Here is a 25,517-nt window from a genome sequence, read left to right as displayed (position 1 = left end):
CAGTACAGTCCATGGCCACATGACAGCGGAGCTCCGTAGAGGCGCTCGGTGCATTGTGCTTGGCGTCCTGCTTCGGGCCCCCAGCGCGCATGCGTCAGGTCTGGCGTTGAAGTGTCCAATATGTCGCTGGAAGATCCGTTCTTCGTAGTCAAGGGGTAAGGAAGGGTTTCTAAATAAACTGTCAACCAACTTCTCCACCGTTTACTTACTGGACAAGTTTGATGTGTATGACGTTTGGGGTAGTTTAGTTTGATAACGTGGCGTTTAGAAGTTATCAACCTGTCTGTGGCAAGCTAATTTGCTAGCTAATGCTACAGGCTAGATTCGCAATCAACGTGCGGGTTTATGTTGACATTAAGGTAGCGACTTCGCGTTGGCGTGTCGTTGAAATCTAGTCTTCGTGTCAAAAATGATTCCTTGAAAGTTGGGTGGCGAGTTTGGGTCTATTGCAACGGGGCCGTTGACGGAGTGTTGTGAAATTGACAGGGATGTGTGGACTGTCCACACAGATTTGTTTGGGTCAAGATAGGGCGTTACATCTCCGCGTTACCTAGAAATGTAGGCTAACGTTACATACCTTATTAGAAGCTTTGATGGCACGTGTATTTGTGTGTGAGAGAGGGAGATTGTTGTGTTGTGCCTGGAGTAGAGGGCATGCAGCTTCGCCAGCATGCGACATTTGTATCATCAACCTCATAGCTAAACGTGGGATCAGTGTCTGTAGATACATTGCAGTATCAAATCAAATTGTATTAGTCACATGCGCCGAATACAACAGGTGTAGGTAGACCTTACAGTGAAATGCTTATTTCTCAGCCCCTAACCAACAATGCAGTTAAAAAAATTACCAGTAAGAGTAAGAAATAAAAGTAACAAGTAATTAAAGAACAGCAGTAAAATAACATCAACGAGACTATACACAGGGGGTTAGGGTTAAAAGGGGGGGAGGGGGGGGCAAATAGGCTGGGTAGCCATTTGACTAGATATTCAGGATTCTTATGGCTTGGGGGTAGAAGCTGTTTAGAAGCCTCTTGGACCTAGACTTGGCGCTCCGGTACTGCTTACCGTGTGGTAGCAGAGAGAACAGTCTATGACTAGAGTGGCTGGAGTCTTTGACAATTTTTAGGGTCTTCCTCTGACACCGCCTGGTGTAGAGGTCCTAGATGGCAGGAAGCTTGGCCCCCGTGATGTACTGGGCTGTACGCACTACCCTCTGTAGTGCCTTGCGGTCGGAGGCGGAGCAGTTGCTATACCAGGCAGTGATGGTGCAGCTGTGGAACCTTTTGAGTATCTGAGGACCCATGCCAAGTCTTTTCAGTCTCCTGAGGGGGAATAGGTTTCGTTGTTCCCTATTTACTACTGTCTTGGTGTGCTAAGACCATGTTAGTTTGTTGGTGATGTGGACACCAAGGAATTGAAGCTCTCAACCTGCTCCACTACAGCCCCATTGATGAGAATGGGGGCGTGCTCGGTCCTCTTTTTCCTGTAGTCCACAATGATCTCCTTTGTCTTGATCACGTTGAGGGAGGGTCTGTTGTCCTGTCGCCACACGGCCAGGTCTCTTACCTACTCCCTATAGGCTGTCTCATCGTTGTCGGTGATCAGGCCTACCACTGTTGGGTCATCGGCAAACTTAATGATGGTGTTGGCGTCTGCCTGGCTGTGCAGTCATGAGTGAACAGGGAGTACAGGAGGGGTCTGAGCACGCACCCCTGAGATGCCCCTGTGTTGAGGATCAGCGTGGCGGATTTGTTGTTGCCTACCCATACCACCTGTGGCCGGCCCGTCAGGAAGTCCAGGATTCAGTTGCAGAGGGAGGTGTTTAGTCCCAGGGTCCTTAGCTTATTGATGAGCTTTGAGGGCACTATGGTGTTGAACGCTGAGCTGTAGTCAATGAACAGCATTCTCACATAGGTGTTCCTTTTGTCCAGGTGGGAAAGGGCAGTGTGGAGTGCAGTAGAGATTGCATCATCTGTGGATCTGTTAGGGCGGTATGCAAATTGTAGTGGTTCTAGGGTTTCTGGGATAATGGTGTTGATGTGAGCCATGACCTGCCTTTCAAAGCACTTCATGACTACAGGCGTGAGTGCTACGGGTCGGTAGTCATTTAGGCAGGTTACCTTAGTGCTCTTGGGCACAGAGACTATGGTGGTCTGCTTAAAACATGTCGGTATAAAAGACTTGGACAGGGAGCGGTTGCTACATTGTTGTAGCTAACATCGTTAAATATAACCTAGCATTTTTCACTGTCTCTTTAACAAGGACTTGTTTAAAGTGTGTGTCAGGGAAATGCAGGAAATGTATTGTTAAGTGTGTGATGTGTATTTTTATGATGTGTGTCTAACCCAGGGCTCTCCAACTCTGTTCCTGTAGAGCTACCATCCTGTAAATTATCATTCCAAGCCTAATCTAGCACACCTCATTATAATAATTAGCTGGTTTATAAGATGAATCAGGTTAGTTACAACTGGGATTCAAGTGAAAACATACAGGAGGGTAGCTCTCCAGGAACAGGGTTGGAGTGAAAACATACAGGAGGTTAGCTCTCCAGGGAAAGGGTTGGATGGAAACCTACAGGAGGTTAGCTCTCCAGGAACAGGGTTGGAGTGAAAACCTACAGGAGGTTAGCTCTCCAGGAACAGGGTTGGAGTGAAAACCTACAGGAGGTTAGCTCTCCAGGAACAGGGTTGGAGTGAAAACCTACAGGAGGTTAGCTCTCCAGGAACAGGGTTGGAGTGAAAACATACAGGAGGGTAGCTCTCCAGGAACAGGGTTGGAGTGAAAACATACAGGAGGGTAGCTCTCCAGGAACAGGGTTGGAGTGAAAACCTACAGTAGGGTAGCTCTTCAGGAACAGGGTTAGAGTGAAAACCTACAGTAGGGTAGCTCTTCAGGAACAGGGTTAGAGTGAAAACCTACAGGAGGGTAGCTCTTCAGGAACAGGGTTAGAGTGAAAACCTACAGTAGGGTAGCTCTTCAGTAACAGGGTTGGAGTGAAAACCTACAGTAGGGTAGCTCTTCAGGAACAGGGTTAGAGTGAAAACCTACAGTAGGGTAGCTCTCCAGGAACAGGGTTGGAGTGAAAACCTACAGGAGGGTAGCTCTTCAGGAACAGGGTTGGAGTGAAAACATACAGGAGGGTAGCTCTCCAGGAACAGGGTTGGAGTGAAAACATACAGGAGGGTAGCTCTCCAGGAACAGGGTTGGAGTGAAAACATACAGGAGGGTAGCTCTCCAGGAACAGGGTTGGAGTGAAAACATACAGGAGGGTAGCTCTCCAGGAACAGGGTTGGAGTGAAAACATACAGGAGGGTAGCTCTCCAGGAACAGGGTTGGAGTGAAAACCTACAGTAGGGTAGCTCTTCAGGAACAGGGTTAGAGTGAAAACCTACAGTAGGGTAGCTCTTCAGGAACAGGGTTAGAGTGAAAACCTACAGGAGGGTAGCTCTTCAGGAACAGGGTTAGAGTGAAAACCTACAGTAGGGTAGCTCTTCAGTAACAGGGTTAGAGTGAAAACCTACAGTAGGGTAGCTCTTCAGGAACAGGGTTAGAGTGAAAACCTACAGTAGGGTAGCTCTCCAGGAACAGGGTTGGAGTGAAAACCTACAGGAGGGTAGCTCTTCAGGAACAGGGTTGGAGTGAAAACATACAGGAGGGTAGCTCTCCAGGAACAGGGTTGGAGTGAAAACATACAGGAGGGTAGCTCTCCAGGAACAGGGTTGGAGTGAAAACATACAGGAGGGTAGCTCTCTAGGAACAGGGTTGGAGTGAAAACATACAGGAGGGTAGCTCTCCAGGAACAGGGTTGGAGTGAAAACCTACAGTAGTGTAGCTCTTCAGGAACAGGGTTAGAGTGAAAACCTACAGTAGGGTAGCTCTTCAGGAACAGGATTAGAGTGAAAACCTACAGTAGGGTAGCTCTTCAGGAACAGGGTTAGAGTGAAAACCTACAGTAGGGTAGCTCTCCAGGAACAGGGTTGGAGTGAACCTACAGGAGGGTATCTCTCCAGGAACAGGGTTGGAGTGAAAACCTACAGTAGGTTAGCTCTTCAGGAACAGGGTTAGAGTGAAAACCTACAGTAGGGTAGCTCTTCAGGAACAGGGTTAGAGTGAAAACCTACAGTAGGGTAGCTCTTCAGGAACAGGGTTAGAGTGAAAACCTACAGGAGGGTAGCTCTCCAGGAACAGGGTTAGAGTGAAAACCTACAGTAGGGTAGCTCTTCAGGAACAGGGTTGGAGAGCCCTGATCTTTTTATATGTATTTATTTAACCTTTTATTTAACTAGGCAAGTCAGTTAAGAACAAATTATTATTTACAATGACGTCCTACACCGGCCAAACCCGGACGACGCTGAGCCACTTGTGCGCCACACTATGGGACTCCCAATCATGGCCGGTTGTGATAAAGCCTGATCTAACCCGTGTGTGTTGTCTCAGGGAGGTCCAGAAGGCGTTGTCTCGTGCCAGGAGCCTTTACGAACGCTGGGAGGAGCTTCTGGAGGAGGGCACTCAGGTACACACTGGACACACACGCCTCTTAACTGCATTTCTACTGGAATGTGTGCAGCCACAGCATGTAAAACAACAGCTTGGAATGTGTGCAGCCACAGCATGTATAACAACAGCTTGGAATGTGTGCAGCCACAGCATGTATAACAACAGCTTAGAATGTGTGCAGCCACAACATGTATAACAACAGCTTGGAATGTGTGCAGCCACAGCGTGTATAACAACAGCTTAGAATGTGTGCGACCACAGCGTGTAAAACAACAGTTTGGAATGTGTGCAGCCACAGCATGTATAACAACAGCTTAGAATGTGTGCAGCCACAACATGTATAACAACAGCTTGGAATGTGTGCAGCCACAGCATGTATAACAACAGCTTGGAATGTGTGCGACCACAGCGTGTATAACAACAGCTTGGAATGTGTGCATCCACAGCGTGTATAACAACAGCTTGGAATGTGTGCGACCACAGCATGTATAACAACACCTTGGAATGTGTGCAGCCACAGCGTGTATAACAACAGCTTGGAATGTGTGCAGCCACAGCTTGGAATGTGTGCGACCACAGCATGTATAACAACACCTTGGAATGTGTGCGACCACAGCATGTATAACAACAGCTTGGAATGTGTGCGACCACAGCATGTATAACAACAGCTTGGAATGTGTGCGACCACAGCGTGTATAACAACAGCTTGGAATGTGTGCAGCCACAGCGTGTATAACAACAGCTTGGAATGTGTGCGACCACAGCGTGTAAAACAACACCTTGGAATGTGTGCGACCACAGCGTGTATAACAGCAGCTTGTCATCATCAATCTCTGACTTACTAGTGTAGCCTGTTCAGTCCCTACCTACCTGATATGTACTGTTACTGTTATCTGTAACTGTGCTCTATCTATAATGTACAGGTGAACATAGACTTTTCACTGTGTTCAGGCTCATGTTTGACATGCCTAAATGTGTTTTTGTTTGTTGTGCAGGTGAGCAAAGATGAGCTGGACTGGAGCACCAATGAACTGAGGAACTGTCTCAGAGCCATAGACTGGGACCTGGAGGACCTGAGTGAAACCATCAGTATCTTTTTCTGTCTTTATAAACATAACGCTTACACACACACAGAGAGAACGAGGGAAAGAATGAAAGATGACAGAGTATGCTATATGAGGGCACTTCCATGTAAATGGACCAGGAGTCTTTACAAACGCTGGGAGGAGCTTCTGGAGGAGGGCACTCGGGTCCACACACACACACTGGACACACAAGCCTCTTAACTGCATTTCTACTGGAATGTGTGCAGCTTCAGCATGTAAAACAACAGCTTGGAATGTGTGACAGAGTATGCTATATGAGGGCACTTCCAGGTAAATGGACCAATGAGCACCAACGTCAAGTTCATAAGATCACATCGAATGTTATTTGTCACGTGCTGAGTACAACAGGTGTAGACCGTACCGTGAAATGCTTACTACAAGCCCTTAACTCCATTTCTTAAACTGCATTGTTGGTTAAGAAAATATTTACTAACTAAACAAAAACATTTAATAAAAATTAACACAATAAAATAACAATAATGAGGCTGTATACAGGGGGTACCGGTACCGAGTCAATGTGTGTTGGGTACAGGTTAGTTGGTTAAGAACAAATTCTTATTTACAATAACATACTGTTATGTTCAGCTCATAGTGTCTCCTGTTACTGTCTTCCTTTCCACTGGCTGTTATGTTCAGCTCATAGTGTCTCCTGTTACTGTCCTCTCTTCCACTGACTGTTATGTTCAGCTCATAGTGTCTCCTGTTACTGTCCTCTCTTCCACTGACTGTTATGTTCAGCTCATAGTGTCTCCTGTTACTGTCTTCCTTTCCACTGGCTGTTATGTTCAGCTCATAGTGTCTCCTGTTACTGTCCTCCCTTCCACTGACTGTTATGTTCAGCTCATAGTGTCTCCTGTTACTGTCCTCCCTTCCACTGACTGTTATGTTCAGCTCATAGTGTCTCCTGTTACTGTCCTCCCTTCCACTGACTGTTATGTTCAGCTCATAGTGTCTCCTGTTACTGTCCTCTCTTCCACTGGCTGTTATGTTCAGCTCATAGTGTCTCCTGTTACTGTCCTCTCTTCCACTGGCTGTTATGTTCAGCTCATAGTGTCTCCTGTTACTGTCCTCTCTTCCACTGACTGTTATGTTCAGCTCATAGTGTCTCCTGTTACTGTCCTCTCTTCCACTGACTGTTATGTTCAGCTCATAGTGTCTCCTGTTACTGTCCTCTCTTCCACTGACTGTTATGTTCAGCTCATAGTGTCTCCTGTTACTGTCCTCTCTTCCACTGGCTGTTATGTTCAGCTCATAGTGTCTCCTGTTACTGTCCTCCCTTCCACTGACTGTTATGTTCAGCTCATAGTGTCTCCTGTTACTGTCCTCTCTTCCACTGACTGTTATGTTCAGCTCATAGTGTCTCCTGTTACTGTCCTCCCTTCCACTGACTGTTATGTTCAGCTCATAGTGTCTCCTGTTACTGTCCTCCCTTCCACTGACTGTTATGTTCAGTTCATAGTGTCTCCTGTTACTGTCCTCTCTTCCACTGACTGTTATGTTCAGCTCATAGTGTCTCCTGTTACTGTCTTCCTTTCCACTGGCTGTTATGTTCAGCTCATAGTGTCTCCTGTTACTGTCCTCTCTTCCACTGACTGTTATGTTCAGCTCATAGTGTCTCCTGTTACTGTCCTCTCTTCCACTGACTGTTATGTTCAGCTCATAGTGTCTCCTGTTACTGTCCTCCCTTCCACTGACTGTTATGTTCAGCTCATAGTGTCTCCTGTTACTGTCCTCCCTTCCACTGGCTGTTATGTTCAGCTCATAGTGTCTCCTGTTACTGTCCTCTCTTCCACTGACTGTTATGTTCAGCTCATAGTGTCTCCTGTTACTGTCCTCCCTTCCACTGACTGTTATGTTCAGCTCATAGTGTCTCCTGTTACTGTCCTCCCTTCCACTGACTGTTATGTTCAGCTCATAGTGTCTCCTGTTACTGTCCTCTCTTCCACTGGCTGTTATGTTCAGCTCATAGTGTCTCCTGTTACTGTCCTCTCTTCCACTGGCTGTTATGTTCAGCTCATAGTGTCTCCTGTTACTGTCCTCTCTTCCACTGACTGTTATGTTCAGCTCATAGTGTCTCCTGCTACTGTCCTCCCTTCTACTGACTGTTATGTTCAGCTCATAGTGTCTCCTGTTACTGTCCTCCCTTCCACTGGCTGTTATGTTCAGCTCATAGTGTCTCCTGTTACTGTCCTCCCTTCCACTGACTGTTATGTTCAGCTCATAGTGTCTCCTGTTACTGTCCTCTCTTCCACTGACTGTTATGTTCAGCTCATAGTGTCTCCTGTTACTGTCCTCCCTTCTACTGACTGTTATGTTCAGCTCATAGTGTCTCCTGTTACTGTCCTCCCTTCCACTGACTGTTATGTTCAGCTCATAGTGTCTCCTGTTACTGTCCTCTCTTCCACTGACTGTTATGTTCAGCTCATAGTGTCTCCTGTTACTGTCCTCCCTTCCACTGGCTGTTATGTTCAGCTCATAGTGTCTCCTGTTACTGTCCTCTCTTCCACTGACTGTTATGTTCAGCTCATAGTGTCTCCTGTTACTGTCCTCCCTTCCACTGACTGTTATGTTCAGCTCATAGTGTCTCCTGTTACTGTCCTCCCTTCCACTGACTGTTATGTTCAGCTCATAGTGTCTCCTGTTACTGTCCTCTCTTCCACTGGCTGTTATGTTCAGCTCATAGTGTCTCCTGTTACTGTCCTCTCTTCCACTGGCTGTTATGTTCAGCTCATAGTGTCTCCTGTTACTGTCCTCTCTTCCACTGGCTGTTATGTTCAGCTCATAGTGTCTCCTGTTACTGTCCTCTCTTCCACTGACTGTTATGTTCAGCTCATAGTGTCTCCTGTTACTGTCCTCTCTTCCACTGGCTGTTATGTTCAGCTCATAGCTGTTTCTTTGTCTTTCTGTTGTCTGGTGGTCAAACCAAGAGTGTTAAAACAGTCTGATTCTGGAGAACCCTTCCCCCTCTCTCTTCCTCCGTCTCCAGTTAATGTCACCTCTCCCAGCTCTTACCAACACCTACCCATGAGCCTCTTCTCTTTCCATTTACTGTAACCAGCATCCTCTTCCACTGAGCACCAACCGACACCGGACGTATATGGACGTTGAAGAGTAGTTGACATTTGGTCAGTCCAGCCTGACCTTCATTTCAACGTCCACAGGCGGACTGGACTGGACCAAATCTGAACCTATTAAAGAATTATGTTTGGATTGTACAGTCAATACAAAATAATAGTGGAGTACAGTAATGAAAAGTAGAGTACTCTACTGTATTGCACTCTACTGTAGTGCACTCTACTGTACTGTATTGTACTGTATTGTACCCTACTGTATTGTACTGTACTGAACTGAACTGAACTCTACTATACTGTACTGAACTCTACTGCATTGTACTTTGCTGTACTGTACTGAACTCTACTGTACTGAACTGAACTCTACTGTACTGAACTGTGCTGTATTGTACTGTACTGAACTCTACTGTATTGTACTGTACTGAACTCTACTGTATTGTACTGTACTGAACTGAACTCTACTATACTGTACTGAACTCTACTGCATTGTACTTTGCTGTACTGTACTGAACTCTACTGTACTGAACTGAACTCTACTGTACTGAACTGTGCTGTATTGTACTGTACTGAACTCTACTGTATTGTACTGTACTGAACTCTACTGTACTGAACTCTACTGTACTGTATTCTACTGTACTGTATTCTACTGAACTGTACTGAACTCAACTCTACTTTACTGAACTCTACTTTACTGAACTCTAATTTACTGAACTCTACTGTACTGTATTGTACTCTACTGTACTGAACTGTACTATACTGTACTGAACTCTACTGCATTGTACTTTACTGTACTCTACTGTACTGAACTCTACTTTACTGTACTGTATTCTAGTGTACTGTATTGTACTGCACTGAACTCTACTGTATTGTACTGTACTGAACTCTACTGTATTGTACTGTACTGAACTCTACTGTATTGTATTGTACTGAACTCTACTGTATTGTACTGTACTGAACTCTACTGTATTGTACTGTACTGAACTCTACTGTATTGTACTGTACTGAACTCTACTGTATTGTACTGTACTGAACTCTACTGTATTGTACTGTACTGAACTCTACTGTATTGTACTGTACTGAACTCTACTGTATTGTACTGAACTCTACTGTATTGTACTGTACTGAACTCTACTGTACCGAACTCTACTTTACTGAACTCTACTGTACCGAACTCTACTTTACTGAACTCTGCTGTATTGTACTGAACTCTACACTGCTTTGGTTTGCTGCGGTGTGATGTCTAAACTTGTGAAACATGAGGAGAATGACATCCATAATTATGCCGTTTCTGTGTAGTATAGGGGACCATGATGTAATTCCGTTACCGTAAATGCGTTACCGTGTGTAAATCCACTTCACTTACTGTAGTTCAATAACCAACTCAAGGTGTGATGTTGTAGCTGACCCCATTCTTTCTGCAGACATCTTTGAATGTTAATTCTGAGCAGGTATTTAAGAGTTTTTGGAAAACGTGGTCGCATAAAAGAGATGTATAGTCTGTCCTTCCTTATAGAAAGAGGGGGAGAGGTGTATAGTCTGTCCTTCCTTATAGAAAGAGGGGGAGAGGTGTATAGTCTGTCCTTCCTTATAGAAAGAGGGGGAGAGATGTATAGTCTGTCCTTCCTTATAGAAAGAGGGGGAGAGATGTATAGTCTGTCCTTCCTTATAGAAAGAGGGGGAGAGATGTATAGTCTGTCCTTCCTTATAGAAAGAGGGGGAGAGGTGTATAGTCTGTCCTTCCTTATAGAAAGAGGGGGAGAGGTGTATAGTCTGTCCTTCCTTATAGAAAGAGGGGGAGAGATGTATAGTCTGTCCTTCCTTATAGAAAGAGGGGGAGAGATGTATAGTCTGTCCTTCCTTATAGAAAGAGGGGGAGAGATGTATAGTCTGTCCTTCCTTATAGAAAGAGGGGGAGAGAATATAAAAACACAAACTGGCCCAAAGACCAACTGAGCCCTAGACTATGATATCTGGAGCAGGACAGCTGATATGAATGAGGTGTGTGTGTGTGTGTGTGTGTGTGTGTGTGTGTGTGTGTAGAGCGTAGGCCTGTGTGTGTGTAGAGCGTAGGCCTGTGTGTGTGTGTGTGTAGAGCGTAGGCCTCTGTGTGTGTGTGTGTGTGTAGAGTGTAGGCCTGTGTGTGTGTAGTTACAGGTGTTCAAAAACAAATCTCTTGAGTCCAAAGGGGGGGGGCACTGCCCCCCTCCGGGCCTCCCACCCTGCCGTACTCGGCAGAACCACATTCCTAACAGTTCCTGAGGAGAACCCTGAGATCTGTGTGAGTTGAGCCTTGACCCTCTCCCAGGTATCGTTGAGTCCAACCCGGGGAAGTTCCGTCTGGGGGAGAATGAGCTGCAGGAGAGGAGAGACTTTGTGGAGCGAACACGGCAGGCCGTACAGGTAACACGGTGTAATATCACTACCTGTCTGTCACCGGCAGGTAGCCTAGTGGTTAGAGCGTTGGGCCAGTAACCCAAAGGTTGCTGGATTGAATCCCTGAGCTGACAAGGAAAAAAATCAGTCGTTCTGCCCCTGAGCAAGGCAGTAAACCCACTGTTCCCTGTGTGCCGAAGACGTGGATGTCGATTAAGGCAGCCCCCCACACTTCTCTGATTCAAGGGGGTTAGGTTAAACGCTAAAGACACATTTCAGTTGAATGCATTCAGTTGTACAACTGACTAGGTATCCCCCTTAACCTACCTCTATAACGGAAAAGAAAATGGGATTTATGCAGCTACATTTGATTGGATTTAATCTACGGTGTGTAGTCTGTTGTTGTAGCTACTGTAGCTAACACTGTGTGTTGTTGTAGCTAACACTGTGTGTTGTTGTAGCTACTGTAGCTAACACTGTGTTGTAGCTAACACTGTGTGTTGTTGTAGCTGTTGTAGCTAACACTGTGTGTTGTTGTAGCTACTGTAGCTAACACTGTGTGTTGTTGTAGCTGCTGTAGCTAACACTGTGTTGTAGCTAACACTGTGTGTTGTAGCTACTGTAGCTAACACTGTGTGTTGTTGTAGCTAACACTGTGTGTTGTTGTAGCTACTGTAGCTAACACTGTGTGTTGTTGTAGCTAACACTGTGTGTTGTTGTAGCTACTGTAGCTAACACTGTGTGTTGTTGTAGCTAACACTGTGTGTTGTTGTAGCTAACACTGTGTGTTGTTGTAGCTAACACTGTGTGTTGTTGTAGCTAACACTGTGTGTTGTTGTAGCTACTGTAGCTAACACTGTGTGTTGTGTGTAGGAGATGAAGGATCAACTCTCCAGTCCCTCTGTTGTGGCCCAGGCAGAGAAGAAGAACAGACAGGTTGGTTTGCCTGTCTACACACTATTTCTCTCTCTCTCTTCTCTCTCCTCTCTCTCTCTCTTCTCTCTCCTCTCTCTCTTCTCTCTCCTCTCTCTCTTCACACACACCTTTATGTTGATACACATTGACTTATGCAGGCATCTCCTCTGTCTCACACGTTGTAACATCAGCTGGTCTCTGTCTATCTCAGGCTCTGATGGGTGCGTCTGGGCAGGACAGGTCTGATGGTCTGGAGTCTCACCTGGTGTCAACCAACTCCAGATACATCCAGGATCAACAGGAACAGCAGCAGGTAGGATGGAGGGAGGGAAGAGGGTTAGTGTGAAGGTTTCTGTGTCTCCTTGATATTTAAGGAACAAGATGATGGTTTAGGGCTGAGGAGGAGGAGGAGGAGGATGATGATGATGATGATGGTGTTCTCCACAGTTGATCATGCAGGACCAGGATGAGCAGTTGGAGCTGGTGACAGGAAGCATCAGAGTACTGAAAGACATGTCAGGACGCATCGGAGATGAACTAGACCAGCAGGCTGTGTGAGTACACACACACACACACACACACACCTTTGGTGTTGAGGGTCAATGGGAGTAATGGGAAGGGAACAGGGGTTGGAACCTCTCCACCTGCTGCCCTTAAGGGACCACACCTCCCTCCCTCTTCCACTGGTTATCCTGACTTAAATAGGGTTGGAACCTCTCCACCTGCTGCCCTTAAGGGACCACACCTCCCTCCCTCTTCCACTGGTTATCCTGACTTAAATAGCCGCCTCATATGTGTGTGTGTGTGTAAAGAAAGGACATACCTAGTCAGTTGTACAACTGAATACATTCAACTGAAATGTGTCTTCCACATTTAACCCCTCTGAATCAGAAAGCCTTTAATCGGCGTCATCGGCCCCACGGACAGCAGTTGTTGTTGAGAGTTAATCGCCTTGCTCAAGTGCATGTGCGTGGTTTTAAAGGGTTCAAGGAGCCTCTGTGTACTGAACGTTTACATGTGAACTCCATTGTTGTCATGTAATCTCACAGTATACTTCCCATGCTGAGACGTGTGTGGTTCAAGGAGCCTCTGTGTGTACTGAACGTTTACATGTGAATTCCATTGTTGTCATGTAATCTCACAGTATACTTCCCATGCTGAGACGTGTGTGGTTCAAGGAGCCTCTGTGTGTACTGAACGTTTACATGTGAATTCCATTGTTGTCATGTAATCTCACAGTATACTTCCCATGCTGAGACGTGTGTGGTTCAAGGAGCCTCTGTGTGTACTGAACGTTTACATGTGAACTCCATTGTTGTCATGTAATCTCACAGTATACTTCCCATGCTGAGACGTGTGTGGTTCAAGGGTTCAGTGAGTGTGTAATTTACATGTTCATTGTTTGAGGGATTCTCCTGTATGTTCCAGTATTTTAGGGGTGTTTTAGACGGTTTGATGTGTGTGTCTCAATGGTCTAAGTGTGTGTGTGTGTGTGCGTGTGTGTGTGTGTGCGTGTGTGTGTGTGTGTGTGCGTGCGTGCGTGCAAGCAAGCAAGCAGCGGGTAGCCTAGTGGTTAAGAGCGTTGGGCCGGTAACCAAAAGATCACTGGTTTGAATCCCTGAGCCGACTTGGTGAAAAATCTCTTTGTGCCCTTGCGCAAGGCACTTAACCCTAATTGCTCCTGTAAGTCGCTCTGGATAAGAACGTCTGTTAAATGACTCAAATGTGGTTGCCTAACACCTATTTTGTCCTGTATGTTCCAGTATGCTAGGAGAGTTTGGAGAGGAGATGGACCAGACAGGTTCTAGGATGGACTCTGTCCTCAAGAAGATGGAGAAAGTCTCCCACATGACCAGCAGTGAGTTAACACACACACTCCATCTCTGTCAGTTCTTCTCTCTCACACACATAGACGACAGGTACAACACCAAGTCACCCTCCCTCTCTTTACCTTAATATCACTCTCTCTCTTTTCCTCTCTCTCTCTCCCTCTCTCTCTCTTTTCCTCTCTCTCTCTCCCTCTCTCTCTTTTCCTCTCTCTCTCCCTCTCTCTCTATTTTCCTCTCTCTCTCCCTCTGTCTCTGTCTCTCAAGTTTCACATTCAAATTCAAGCTGCTTTATTGACATGAAAAACAATGTGTCTATATTGCCTTAGCAACAATGTATACAATATACACTAATAAAATAATGAATAATAATAATATGGTAGTAAATAATACAAATGAAGAAAATAACAATACTATGGTAACAGTCAATTAGAAATCTAATAAAATCTAAAAAATGGAAACTAACTTATAACTGTCATCCTCACCATTACATCATTACTACAACTACCACCACCATTACTACTACCGCCACCATTACTACTACTACCACCACCATTACTACTACCACCACCATTACAACTACCGCCACCATTACTACTACTACCACCACCATTACTACTACTACCACCACCATTACTACTACCGCCACCATTACTACTACCACCACCATCACTACTACCGCCATCATTACTACTATCACCATCATTACTACTATCACCATCATTACTACTACCACCATCACTACTACTACCACCATCATTACAACTACCGCCACCATTACTACTACCGCCACCATTACTACTACCACCATCATTACTACTACCACCATCACTACTACCGCCACCATCACTACTACTACTACCGCCACCATCATCACTACTACTACCACCATCACTACTACTACCACCATCACTACTACTACTACCGCCACCATCATCACTACTACTACCACCATCATTACTACTACCACCATCACTACTACTACCACCATCATTACTACTACCACCATCACTACTACCGCCACCATCACTACTACTACCACCATCACTACTACTACCACCATCACTACTACTACTACCGCCACCATCATCACTACTACTACCACCATCATTACTACTACCACCACCATTACAACTACCGCCACCATTACTACTACTACCACCACCATTACTACTACTACCACCACCATTACTACTACCGCCACCATTACTACTACCACCACCATCACTACTACCGCCATCATTACTACTATCACCATCATTACTACTATCACCATCATTACTACTACCACCATCACTACTACTACCACCATCATTACAACTACCGCCACCATTACTACTACCGCCACCATTACTACTACCACCATCATTACTACTACCACCATCACTACTACCGCCACCATCACTACTACTACTACCGCCACCATCATCACTACTACTACCACCATCACTACTACTACCACCATCACTACTACTACTACCGCCACCATCATCACTACTACTACCACCATCATTACTACTACCACCATCACTACTACTACCACCATCATTACTACTACCACCATCACTACTACCGCCACCATCACTACTACTACCACCATCATTACTACTACCACCATCACTACTACTACCACCATCACTACTACTACTACCGCCACCATCATCACTACTACTACCACCATCATTACTATTACCAGCATCACTACTACTACCGCCATCATTACTACTACCGCCATCACTACTACTACCACCATCATTACTACTACCACCATCACTACTACTACCACCATCATTACTACTACCACCATCACTACTACCGCCACCATCACTACTACTACTACCGCCACCATCATCACTACTACTACCACCATCACTACTACTACCACCATCACTACTACTACTACCGCCACCATCATCACTACTACTACCACCATCATTACTACTACCACCATCACTACTACTACCACCATCACTACTACTACCACCATCACTACTACTACCACCACCATCATTACTACTACCACCGCCACCATCATCACTACTACGCCACCATCACTACTACTACCACCATCACTACTACCGCCACCATCATCACTACTACTACCACCATCACTACTACTACCACCATCATTACTACTACCACCATCACTACTACTACCACCATCACTACTACTACCACCATCACTACTACCGCCACCATCACTACTACCACCACCATCACTACTACCACCACCATCACTACTACTACTACCACCATCACTACTACTACCACCATCACTACTACTACCACCATCATTACTACTACCACCATCACTACTACTACCACCATCACTACTACTACCACCATCACTACTACCACCACCATCACTACTACTACCACCATCACTACTACCGCCACCATCACTACTACCGCCACCATCACTACTACTACCACCATCATTACTACTATCATCATCATTACTACTATCATCATCATTACTACTATCATCATCATCACTACTACCACCACCATCACTACTACTACCACCCATTACCATCACCCCTACTACCATCATCACTACTACCACCACCATCACTACTACCACCATCATTGCTATCATTACCATCACCCCTACTACCATCATCATTACTACTACCGCCATCACTAAACTGCTATCACTTCTACTACTATTTGGAATGATGTTAAGTTACTGCTTACTATGCATATGTTATTATTCAGTGGCCCTCAGGCTATGGCAGGCAAGTACATATTAGCATCTCTAGACTATACACTCGTGATTGTGACGTGTGTGTGTTCTCTCAGGTAGGAGACAGTGGTGTGCCATCGGAGTACTGGTGGTCATCATGGTAGTTGTTCTCATCCTCTTCTTCACCCTCTGAGTATGGACCTCTCTTCACTACACGACTGTACCGCACTCACCCACTCCTTCCTGGGGATGAACCATGAAATGGATGAAGGGATGAATGGAGGCATCGATATAGGAAACAGGGAATCCAATCCAACCCTCGTCTTTCCTTTGTCATAGAATTCAGTCTCTGAATAATCTATCTTTCTAGTACTCATCACTTTGTCCCTGTCTCTCTCTCTCTGGGTATCTGTCTATCCCTGTTTCCCTCCTATTTCCCACCTCTCTCACCACCCATATCAGAGGAGTGAACAGCAGTGAGATGACGGTTACATTATATTATATATTCAGGCAAAGCTAAGATGTCTCTTGTGTGTGTGAATGATGGTACAGACTTGGGATGAGGGAGGGAGATGTCAATGTTGCCTTATCTATTTTTATACGTCTATGAGATGATCTTCATCCCAAATAGAACCCTATTCCCTACATAGTGCACTACTTAGGACTGGTGAAATCACCTAGATCCTAGATCAGTTGTTAGGTCAACTTCTACCTTGTTCCAAATCATCTGGCCCGTTGGAATAGCTTTATCATAGGAGGTAGAAGTTACCCCTAGACATGTTTTATGTAGTTTCCCCTTCTGGATAAAGGATTTGAGGCTAGTGATCTGATCCCAGATCTGTGGAGACGGGAAAGGTCAAGCCTATGGTGATAGCTTTACCATAGTAACAGTTGGAGTTCTGGGTTGCTGGGCAGGAAATTAGCAGCACAAGTTAATTTGAAGCTCTTTCGCCCCCTAGCGGACATTTATGGCCATGTCCACATTTCATAATGTGAGATACCACTGACTGATGTGATGGCCCGTTTTCAGAGTTTTTGGGGGAGTGCTGATATAGGATCAGTTTTGCCTCCTACTCTGAGATGCTTGATGAATATGACCCTGAGGTGCATTTTATACTATTGTGTAAATAAATCTAAATGTAATGCTTGACATTGTGGGATGTGGACTTATTTCTCCTTCCTCAAGACACATCTCTCTATGGGAGAGTTTCCTGCCTGGTGTCTTTTGGTTGGTACTGCCACCTTGGTACCCGTTTGTGTGGGATGGTTGGTTTAATCTGTTCATTTGCGATTGGTTGTGTATTTAGGGCTCCTGAGTGGCGCAGGGGTCGAAGGCACTGCATTGCAGTGCTAGAGGTGTCACTGTAGACCCTGGTTCGATTTCAGGCTGTATCGTAACCGGCCGTGATTGCGAGTCCCATAGGGCGGCACAATTGGCCCAGCGTCATCGTAAATAAGAATTTGTTAACTGACTTGCCTAGTTAAATGAATTTACATTGTACTGATTGGAAAAATACTTGAGTGATTCATTCTCTGTGATCAGTTTGAAAGGTTGTAGCTCTGTTCTACTGAAAACTGTCTACTGGTTTCCATCTATCACATTGTCCAATGATTTAGGTTTATTAGGAACTCTCTCAGGGTGCATTGACTGGTGCAATAGGCCCTGTTCTAATAACTCCTTCCTTCACCTATTCCTCAAGGAAATCACCACTGATCTAACACGATCTGGTTGGTCAGAGGACGCAGTGGAAAGTAGCCTAAATTCCACCTATCCAACTTTGTCAGATCAGTGATTGTGCACAAACAAGGTTGCATTAGAAGGGTTTGAACAGGGCCTGATTCTTCCAAGTCGAAAAGGTTAGCTAGCATTTATCCACTTCAATGATCAGTGTTTCTCCTGCTATGGAAATGCCTAACCATTCAAGAGTTATTGCTAGATGCCTTGTGGGAAGAATGTATTGTGTAAATAGCTTACAAAATGGCCACCTTCCTGCTTTTGTTGGTTCCATTGAATTAGTGACCTCACTCATCTCTTTATTTCAAGTTCTACTGTTGCTATTCATTTGTAACATTCAGTGTAATGTTTTCCAAAGTCTATTAATTATATTTGCCTCTTAACCCAAACAACATGTGCTGGAGTTGTAGGTCACCCTGTCTATGAATGAACATAGGAGTCATTTCTAATGCTTTGCCGTACCATCAGCCTGAAACATCAAGTAAACACTCCTTTTTTTGTACGATAAATGTTTTGCCGTATCATCAGCCTGAAACATCAAGTAAACACTCCTTTTTTGTACGATAAATGTTTTGCCGTCATTGTAGTTTCTTGATGAAAATTAACTCTTGTTCTTAATAAATCATATGCTTTTAAAGTGTTTGACTCTCAATGCATTTCAGTTCCGAAGGGAAAATGTATCTCCACAGCTGAGGTAGTTCAGTGAGCCACCTTGGCCGGGGTTCAAGCCCATCGGCCCTTTTGAAGGCAATGTTCACAGAGACCACGTTCTCAATTGGAAATTACTTTTAAATATCAAGCGTGCTATTACGCTGATCTGATTGAATGCCAGCCCTTGGAGACAGGCCCTTAGACTGGATTCAAACCTATGGGTGGTGTATTTCAGTTGAAGACCTTACACGGGAATGAAAGAATGAGCATGACGACCTACCCTCAGCACCAATTTGCATTATTCCAGAATACTTTCCATGCCATAAAGAGAGCTGTCCTGAGTACTGTAGCGCTGGAAAAAACGTGTGTGAAATGTTTGCGTCACGCATACCTGAAACAAATAGCTATAAACACAATGAGACATACGTGAAGCATCCAACAGGCTGCGGTATGTCTATACATATCAATTTGACATGATATTTCCAAACTTAAAGACAAGTACAACCAGAGATGTGTGGCTTTGGTACAAGTACAAGACTGAATCCACTGAATCCTTGGAGACAGGCCCTTAGACTGGATTCAAACCTATGGGTGCCAGGAAGCCAGGAATGTTTGTTATAAATGTGGTATACATGCCTAAGTTGTGACCCCTAACTCAACTTGATATTTCCAAACCATGAAGACGACAGCACAACTCCATAACGTACGACTAAAACACAGTAAAAACCACACGTATTTGTTACAAACCTTTTATTAAGATATTCAGATTGTTTTTCAGAATTTCTGTCTTTTTTACAGTAGTTAATGTGCAATTATCTTTATTACTGGGTCACAGTTAGGATTTCACAAAGTTATTGGCACTTGGAACACTGGCATGTACATGGGTAGGGATCAGGGTAACACGGCATGGGATAGGGTCGTGGGGAGGAGCATCATCAGTAGTATATCTCTGACAACACTGCATTAGGTTGTATTTTATATCCAAAAAAGCTTTATTTATTTTATATTTTTAGTCTGGGTTATTTTTTAAAACAATAACTCATGCTGCAAGTGAACAACTAACAAACTTCAATAGTGCTTCTATGTGTTGTAAGAATGTACAGTTTAATATACTGTATTTATAGTGTGAGAAGAAAGATCTGCAATGGGGAAAGACCGACGGCACCAGAGACAGGAAACCAAATCAAAAAGAGAGGCGTCATTCTCGGTTGCTGTCATATCTCTCTGTGTAACTGAGGTAATGACTTTCACAAAGCATCCCACTTCTCCACAGCCAATACCTTGACTGTATTCTATTCATTCCATGTCAACATGAGACTTGAGCTATTTTTATTGTTCTGGTCTGTCTGTACCTGAACTGTACTGTAGCCTAACGTCTCCTGGGTCGTATTCATTAGGGCGCACCGTAGCGAAACGCTTTGCAACGGGGGGGGAGAAGAAAAAAAACCATGAGCGTCTCTTATTAGACAAGTTCATGCAGTCCCTCCCCGTTTTCAGTCCGTAATGAACACGACCCCGGTACTTATGAGGTTAGTAACGGTCTGAGGCTATGACCGACGGCATAGGAGGTAAACTATCTGTGTAGTTGTAAACACACATTAAACAGGACACTATCAGTGAGCTGCCATGCCGTGTGTGTGGTTTGTGTATCTCTGGTGCGTCAGGGTCCTTATAAGGAGCGGTAATACTAGTAAATGTATCTCTGGAATAGACGTTTAGAAGATTGCTGTCAGTCAGCGGTTGCAGAGAAAAGCACAGATTGGAGCCAGACCTGGGATCAAATACTTCATCTGGGATTGATTGAGCACGCCTGGCTTAGTGGACCCAATACAATTGTCCTAAAACGGCATACACGGCCCATCAGACTCTCCAGGAGGGCTAGCGCTCCAAAGTATTTTAAAGATTTAAAAGACTTGAACCCAGGTCTGATTTTAACTGCAAGGAAACATACAAGGATTGACAGGCCACAATGCAAGCAGAAATGGCCATGTCCCTTACCACTGGTCTAAGGTCAGATCTTTCTTTATCCCCATTATGTTTAGAATTAGGATTGGTAATAGGGTAATCTGGTTCTAGAGCTGTGGTAAAGGGGTTAACGTCGACCTATAGCCTGCCATGCAGAGAGGGCCGGTTGGGAGGGAGGGGAGGGGGGCTACTATAGTAATAGAATGGCTTCCCACCCCCTCGCCTCCCTCTCCCGCAGAGAGGAGATGTACAGTCTGGTCACTAGGACCCAGGGTGTTACATGACCACGTGACCTGACCAGGGGGATAACCTCCCTACGCGTTGGTTGGTTGGGCACCACCCCCCAGAACCTGCCCGGGGGGGGGGGGGGGGGGGGTACAGAAACAACAAATGAACACCAAATAAAAATACAAAATGAAAAGGAATAATAAAAAATACAGAAAGGAAACTACAAAACAATCCTCCTCAAAGAGTTGATTCCCCCCCCTCATCCCCACACCGATTCATTAGTAGACAGCGTAGCAAATCATTTCACAATGAAGAAAAACTACAGCTTCCTATTGGACAAATTCAGGTAGTCCCTCCACGCTTGTCAGTTTTCCACCGTTTGGTGCCTAATGAACACAACCCTGGATCTATCGAAATAGAACGGACTTGGAACCTCTAACCCCCTCAAACTCAACTCTGGACCTCGAAGCCAGTTTCCACTGAATGTTTTCATTGTTCCCCTCTAAAACCAGGGACTGATTTAGACCTGGGACACCAGGTGTGTGCAATTAATCATTAGGTAGAACAGAAAACCATCAGGCTCGGGAACGCGTAGGGTCAGAGTTGAGTACGGCTGCCTAACCCATTATGCCATCATTGACTTGAATGGGGAGGTCCGTTCTATAGATTCTATTTCTATGCCCGGATCACACTTCTGCCACCAAATACCACTCCACAGACCGTTCTAGAGGGACTAAATAGAGAGCGTGTTGACAAGGTGCCGAGGCTTTGGCTAGCGGTCTCTACTATACCGGACCGTTAGCGCTCACCCAAAGGTGCTTCAGTAAAGATTATTTCACCCTCTCTATTTCCCTTTTATTTGTCTGCGGTGCCGAGTGGAACCAGGTAGCGACAAGAAGCAACCCAGTGAGCACCAGACATTGAAATGGCGTATTGTCAACGTCTTGGGAAGACAGACGGGTAGATACATGGACATGACAAAGACAAGAAGCAATGTATTCCTGTCAGGATATAGGCTATGAATGAGTCGTAACTTGGGGCTGTGTACAGGCTCCAGCAGAGCTTACGTTAGCTATGGGGATCAACGGACTAAATATTTGGTCTCAAACACAATGGGGACTTCATCCCCAAAGCAAATACTGACAGGTCTTTTTGAATGTAGAATGAATGAATACAAGACAAGTCGAGACAGAAAGCAAAGCTCAACCACTGTCTCACTGATGTAACATTACGCTGCCCTCTATCGGTAGGATGATGGTAATGTCAGGCAGCGCAAGAAGTCCCCCCTCCCCCCCTGAGTTGGAGTACCAACACCAGACACCAGGTGGGCGAGCACCTTATGAGCATCACAATCCAGCTATTCTCTTGTGGACAGACAGTTTTAGGCAATAATGTTACTTCTGGGTAACCGAGATCACAATCCAGCCAACATTTCCCTGGCTGGGACAGTTGTCATTCTATACCATTTAGCAGATGCTTTTATCCAAAGCGATTTACAGTCATGCGTGCATACATTTTACGTATGGGTGGTCCCGGGAATTGAACCCACTATCCTGGCGTTGCAAGCGCCATGCTCTAACAACTGAGCTGGATCACATGAGACGAGAGCCAAGCATGGTCAAGTGAAGGCGGAAGCTAATTTAACTTCCAGGGAATTCTGGATTTCAAAGAAATGTACAAGAACATAAAAAACAATGTCTGATTGATATTATAAATGGTTATTCCTAGTAAGGAATTTAAGAGATATAGTCCCTTAGGAGAGACTGACATACCAGCTAGTGGGGCTTCTACAGTCCATCATCCGTCGGTCTGTAAACCAACCAACCCTGTCTCCCTCCCAAAAGTACACAATGCAGTTTCAGTACTGTGTTCCCCCTTTTCGTGTCCAGCATCAAAACTGCCCCCTCCCCTTCATTACAGCACAATGCAAAAATATGTGGATCTCTTTCTCTAGCTATTTTACACTTTCAGAGTTCGACTTCCTCTTAATGACAGAACACTTGGCAAGTTTCTAAAACGTGTTAATGTTTGAATTAGTAATCAGGACCTAAAAAACACTACATAGTACATAGCTTCTCTTAGCAACACTAGTATTTACACACTAGCGTTGCTAGGAATTAGCTTGCAAAAAAACAGAATAGTCAGCTGGAAGACAGGAGTGAAATAAAACTCTGCCGATTGTCTGTAGAGTTGGTCCTTATGCAGGGGGGAAATTAAGCAAGTAACATTTAGTAGAACAGAACTTAAACCCTGTCCAAACGTGGGTCTGTCGTCCCACTTCCTCTCTGCTTTGCTCGCGTCAAGATAAAAGTCTGGCACGTGCGCCATACCTGCACAAAAAAGCAAGAGCTTGCGAGGGACTTTTATTTTGACATGAGGTAAACAGAGAGGAACTGAAGTCCCGGAGGAACTGCATGGGGTCTACAAACAGACCGTTAATTATACGTCCCATTCTATGTTCTTTCTCCATTTCCCCCCTGAATAAAGACCAACCCGACGGACAAAGTTGAAATTGAATTTGACTTCTGGCTTCCGGTGGACTATTCCGGTGTTTTTTGCAAGCTAATTCCTAGCAAGGATATTGTGTGAATACTAGCGTAGGTAAAAGCAGCTATACAGTACACATTTAAATCTGTAGAAATAAAAACATTGGTAAGTATCAACAGAAAAACAGCAACGTAATAACAACATTTCCTACAAAGCTCTTTTCTAAAATATGGTCTCTAGTATTTTTTAAATGTCATTTCTGGCCCCGCGAAACAACTTCCAGCCGCATTTAGAAATGGTGTGCTTGGCCAGTGTTCCTACAGGATCCCTCACTCACTCGTCCTCCTTCCCCCCGTTCTCCTGTCCCCTCTCTCAGTAGCATTGGACTTGATAAAAGTCATTTAAAAAAAGACAAACATGGTTCTATCCCAAATGGCATCCTATTCCTAATTTAGTGCACTACTTTTGACCAGGGTCCATAGGGCTCTGGTCAAAAGTAGTGCAATATTTTTTTAGGGAATAGGGTGCCATTTGGAACGTAGACTTGATTTCCAGGCTAGGAGGCCAGGGGTGTCTGTGGTAACGTCCCAAAATGGCACCCTATTCCCAATATAGTGCACTACTTTTGGTCAGAGTCCTATGGGATGCCATATGGGCCCTAGTCAAAAGTAGTACAGGTAATAGGGGATTGATTTCAGCTCTGCTATAATGAAACAGTCTGGATTTCCAGGCTGTCTGCCTGACGACTCACTACATACTTCAGTCAGGCAGCCAGCGTTGAAGTCGGTTGTGGTGACATCACAATGAGGGGTGTTGTGCAAAACAAAAGTCATTACCGATTGGAGCATCTCGAACCAATCAGAGTAAGCCAATGACACATTTTGAAAACGCAGCTTTACCCACGTGTGTTCTGGCTCTGGCCCAACCCATCGCTTTCTGGGACCAATCACAACTGTTTGAATGTGTTTGCGTTCTAGAAATCGTCAGATCCATGTTGTAGCGTTTGGCCGGAGCAAGGAGCCTGGGTAGGCAGGAAAAGGCTACGTCACCCCGCCCCTTACATTAAGAAACAACTAAATATTTATCTTTGTTGCAAAAAGGCCATGGGACGAGCATCTTCTCCCTCTCAGCTGTCTTGACTGCAGTTAAGTACCAGAGGCCTGCCACAATGCTTCCTACGTCCTCAGACTCTAAACAAGCAGGAAGAAAGAGTAGCACCACACCCCCCTCCCCTCCATCCATAAGAGTTAGGGTAACAACCATGTATCTAGGAACGTATAGAATAGCGCCCCCCCCCTCCATCCGTAAGAGTTAGGGTAACAACCATGTATCTAGGAACGTATAGAATAGCACCACTGTCTCTCTCCCTTCCTCCCAACTCCCTCCCATCTTCCCGCTCAAGTCTAGGGATTTCACATAAAAATAAAGTCAGTCAACTTGGAATAACAACAATCTTATTAGTATAAACATCTAAAATGGACTGTGTCTCACTGTATTAATATTTAGATAGAGAGACCACCGACAGGGAAATGTATACCACCATCTTCAACATCATCCTAGTCTTAGTCATCACTGCACTTTTATAAAACAGACCCATTGTCAGCCTGCAGTCTCCTGAAGGGAATGGACGCCTGGTTGGTTGGTTAGACACATGCATTGCCCGATGCAGAGACATATATACAGTACCAGTCAAAAGTTTGGACACACCTACTCATTCAAGAGTTTCCTTCAAGATTGTTGGAAAAAGCATTCCAGGTGAAGCTGGTTGAGCGAATGCCAAGAGTGTGCCTAACTGTCATCAAGGCAAAGGGTGGCTATTTGAAGAATCTCAAATATATATTTGATTTGTTTAACACTTTTTTTGGTTACTACATGATTCCATATGTGTTATTTCATAGTTCTGATGTCTTCACTATTATTCTACAAATAAGGAAAAGCCCTGGAATGAGGAGGAGTCTTTTTGACTGGTACTGTATA

General features: G+C 44.9%; 1 protein-coding gene across 1 annotated transcript; it reads left to right on the top strand.

Annotated features, from left to right (window-relative positions):
- On the top strand, nt 1–18,849 carry LOC110511293 (syntaxin-10). The gene is made up of 9 exons (XM_036949203.1): nt 1–155; nt 4,438–4,513; nt 5,493–5,586; nt 10,980–11,074; nt 11,921–11,983; nt 12,174–12,275; nt 12,410–12,516; nt 13,726–13,820; nt 16,591–18,849. The coding sequence occupies exons 1-9, from the start codon at nt 121–123 to the stop codon at nt 16,665–16,667; spliced, it is 744 nt and encodes a 247-aa protein (XP_036805098.1). The 5' UTR covers nt 1–120; the 3' UTR covers nt 16,668–18,849.
- Nucleotides 18,850–25,517: the final 6,668 nt, after the last annotated feature.

The sequence above is a fragment of the Oncorhynchus mykiss genome, chromosome 17 (assembly GCF_013265735.2).
Source record: "Oncorhynchus mykiss isolate Arlee chromosome 17, USDA_OmykA_1.1, whole genome shotgun sequence".
Lineage (NCBI taxonomy): Eukaryota > Metazoa > Chordata > Actinopteri > Salmoniformes > Salmonidae > Oncorhynchus > Oncorhynchus mykiss.
This window is presented reverse-complemented; position numbering and strand designations above follow the sequence as displayed.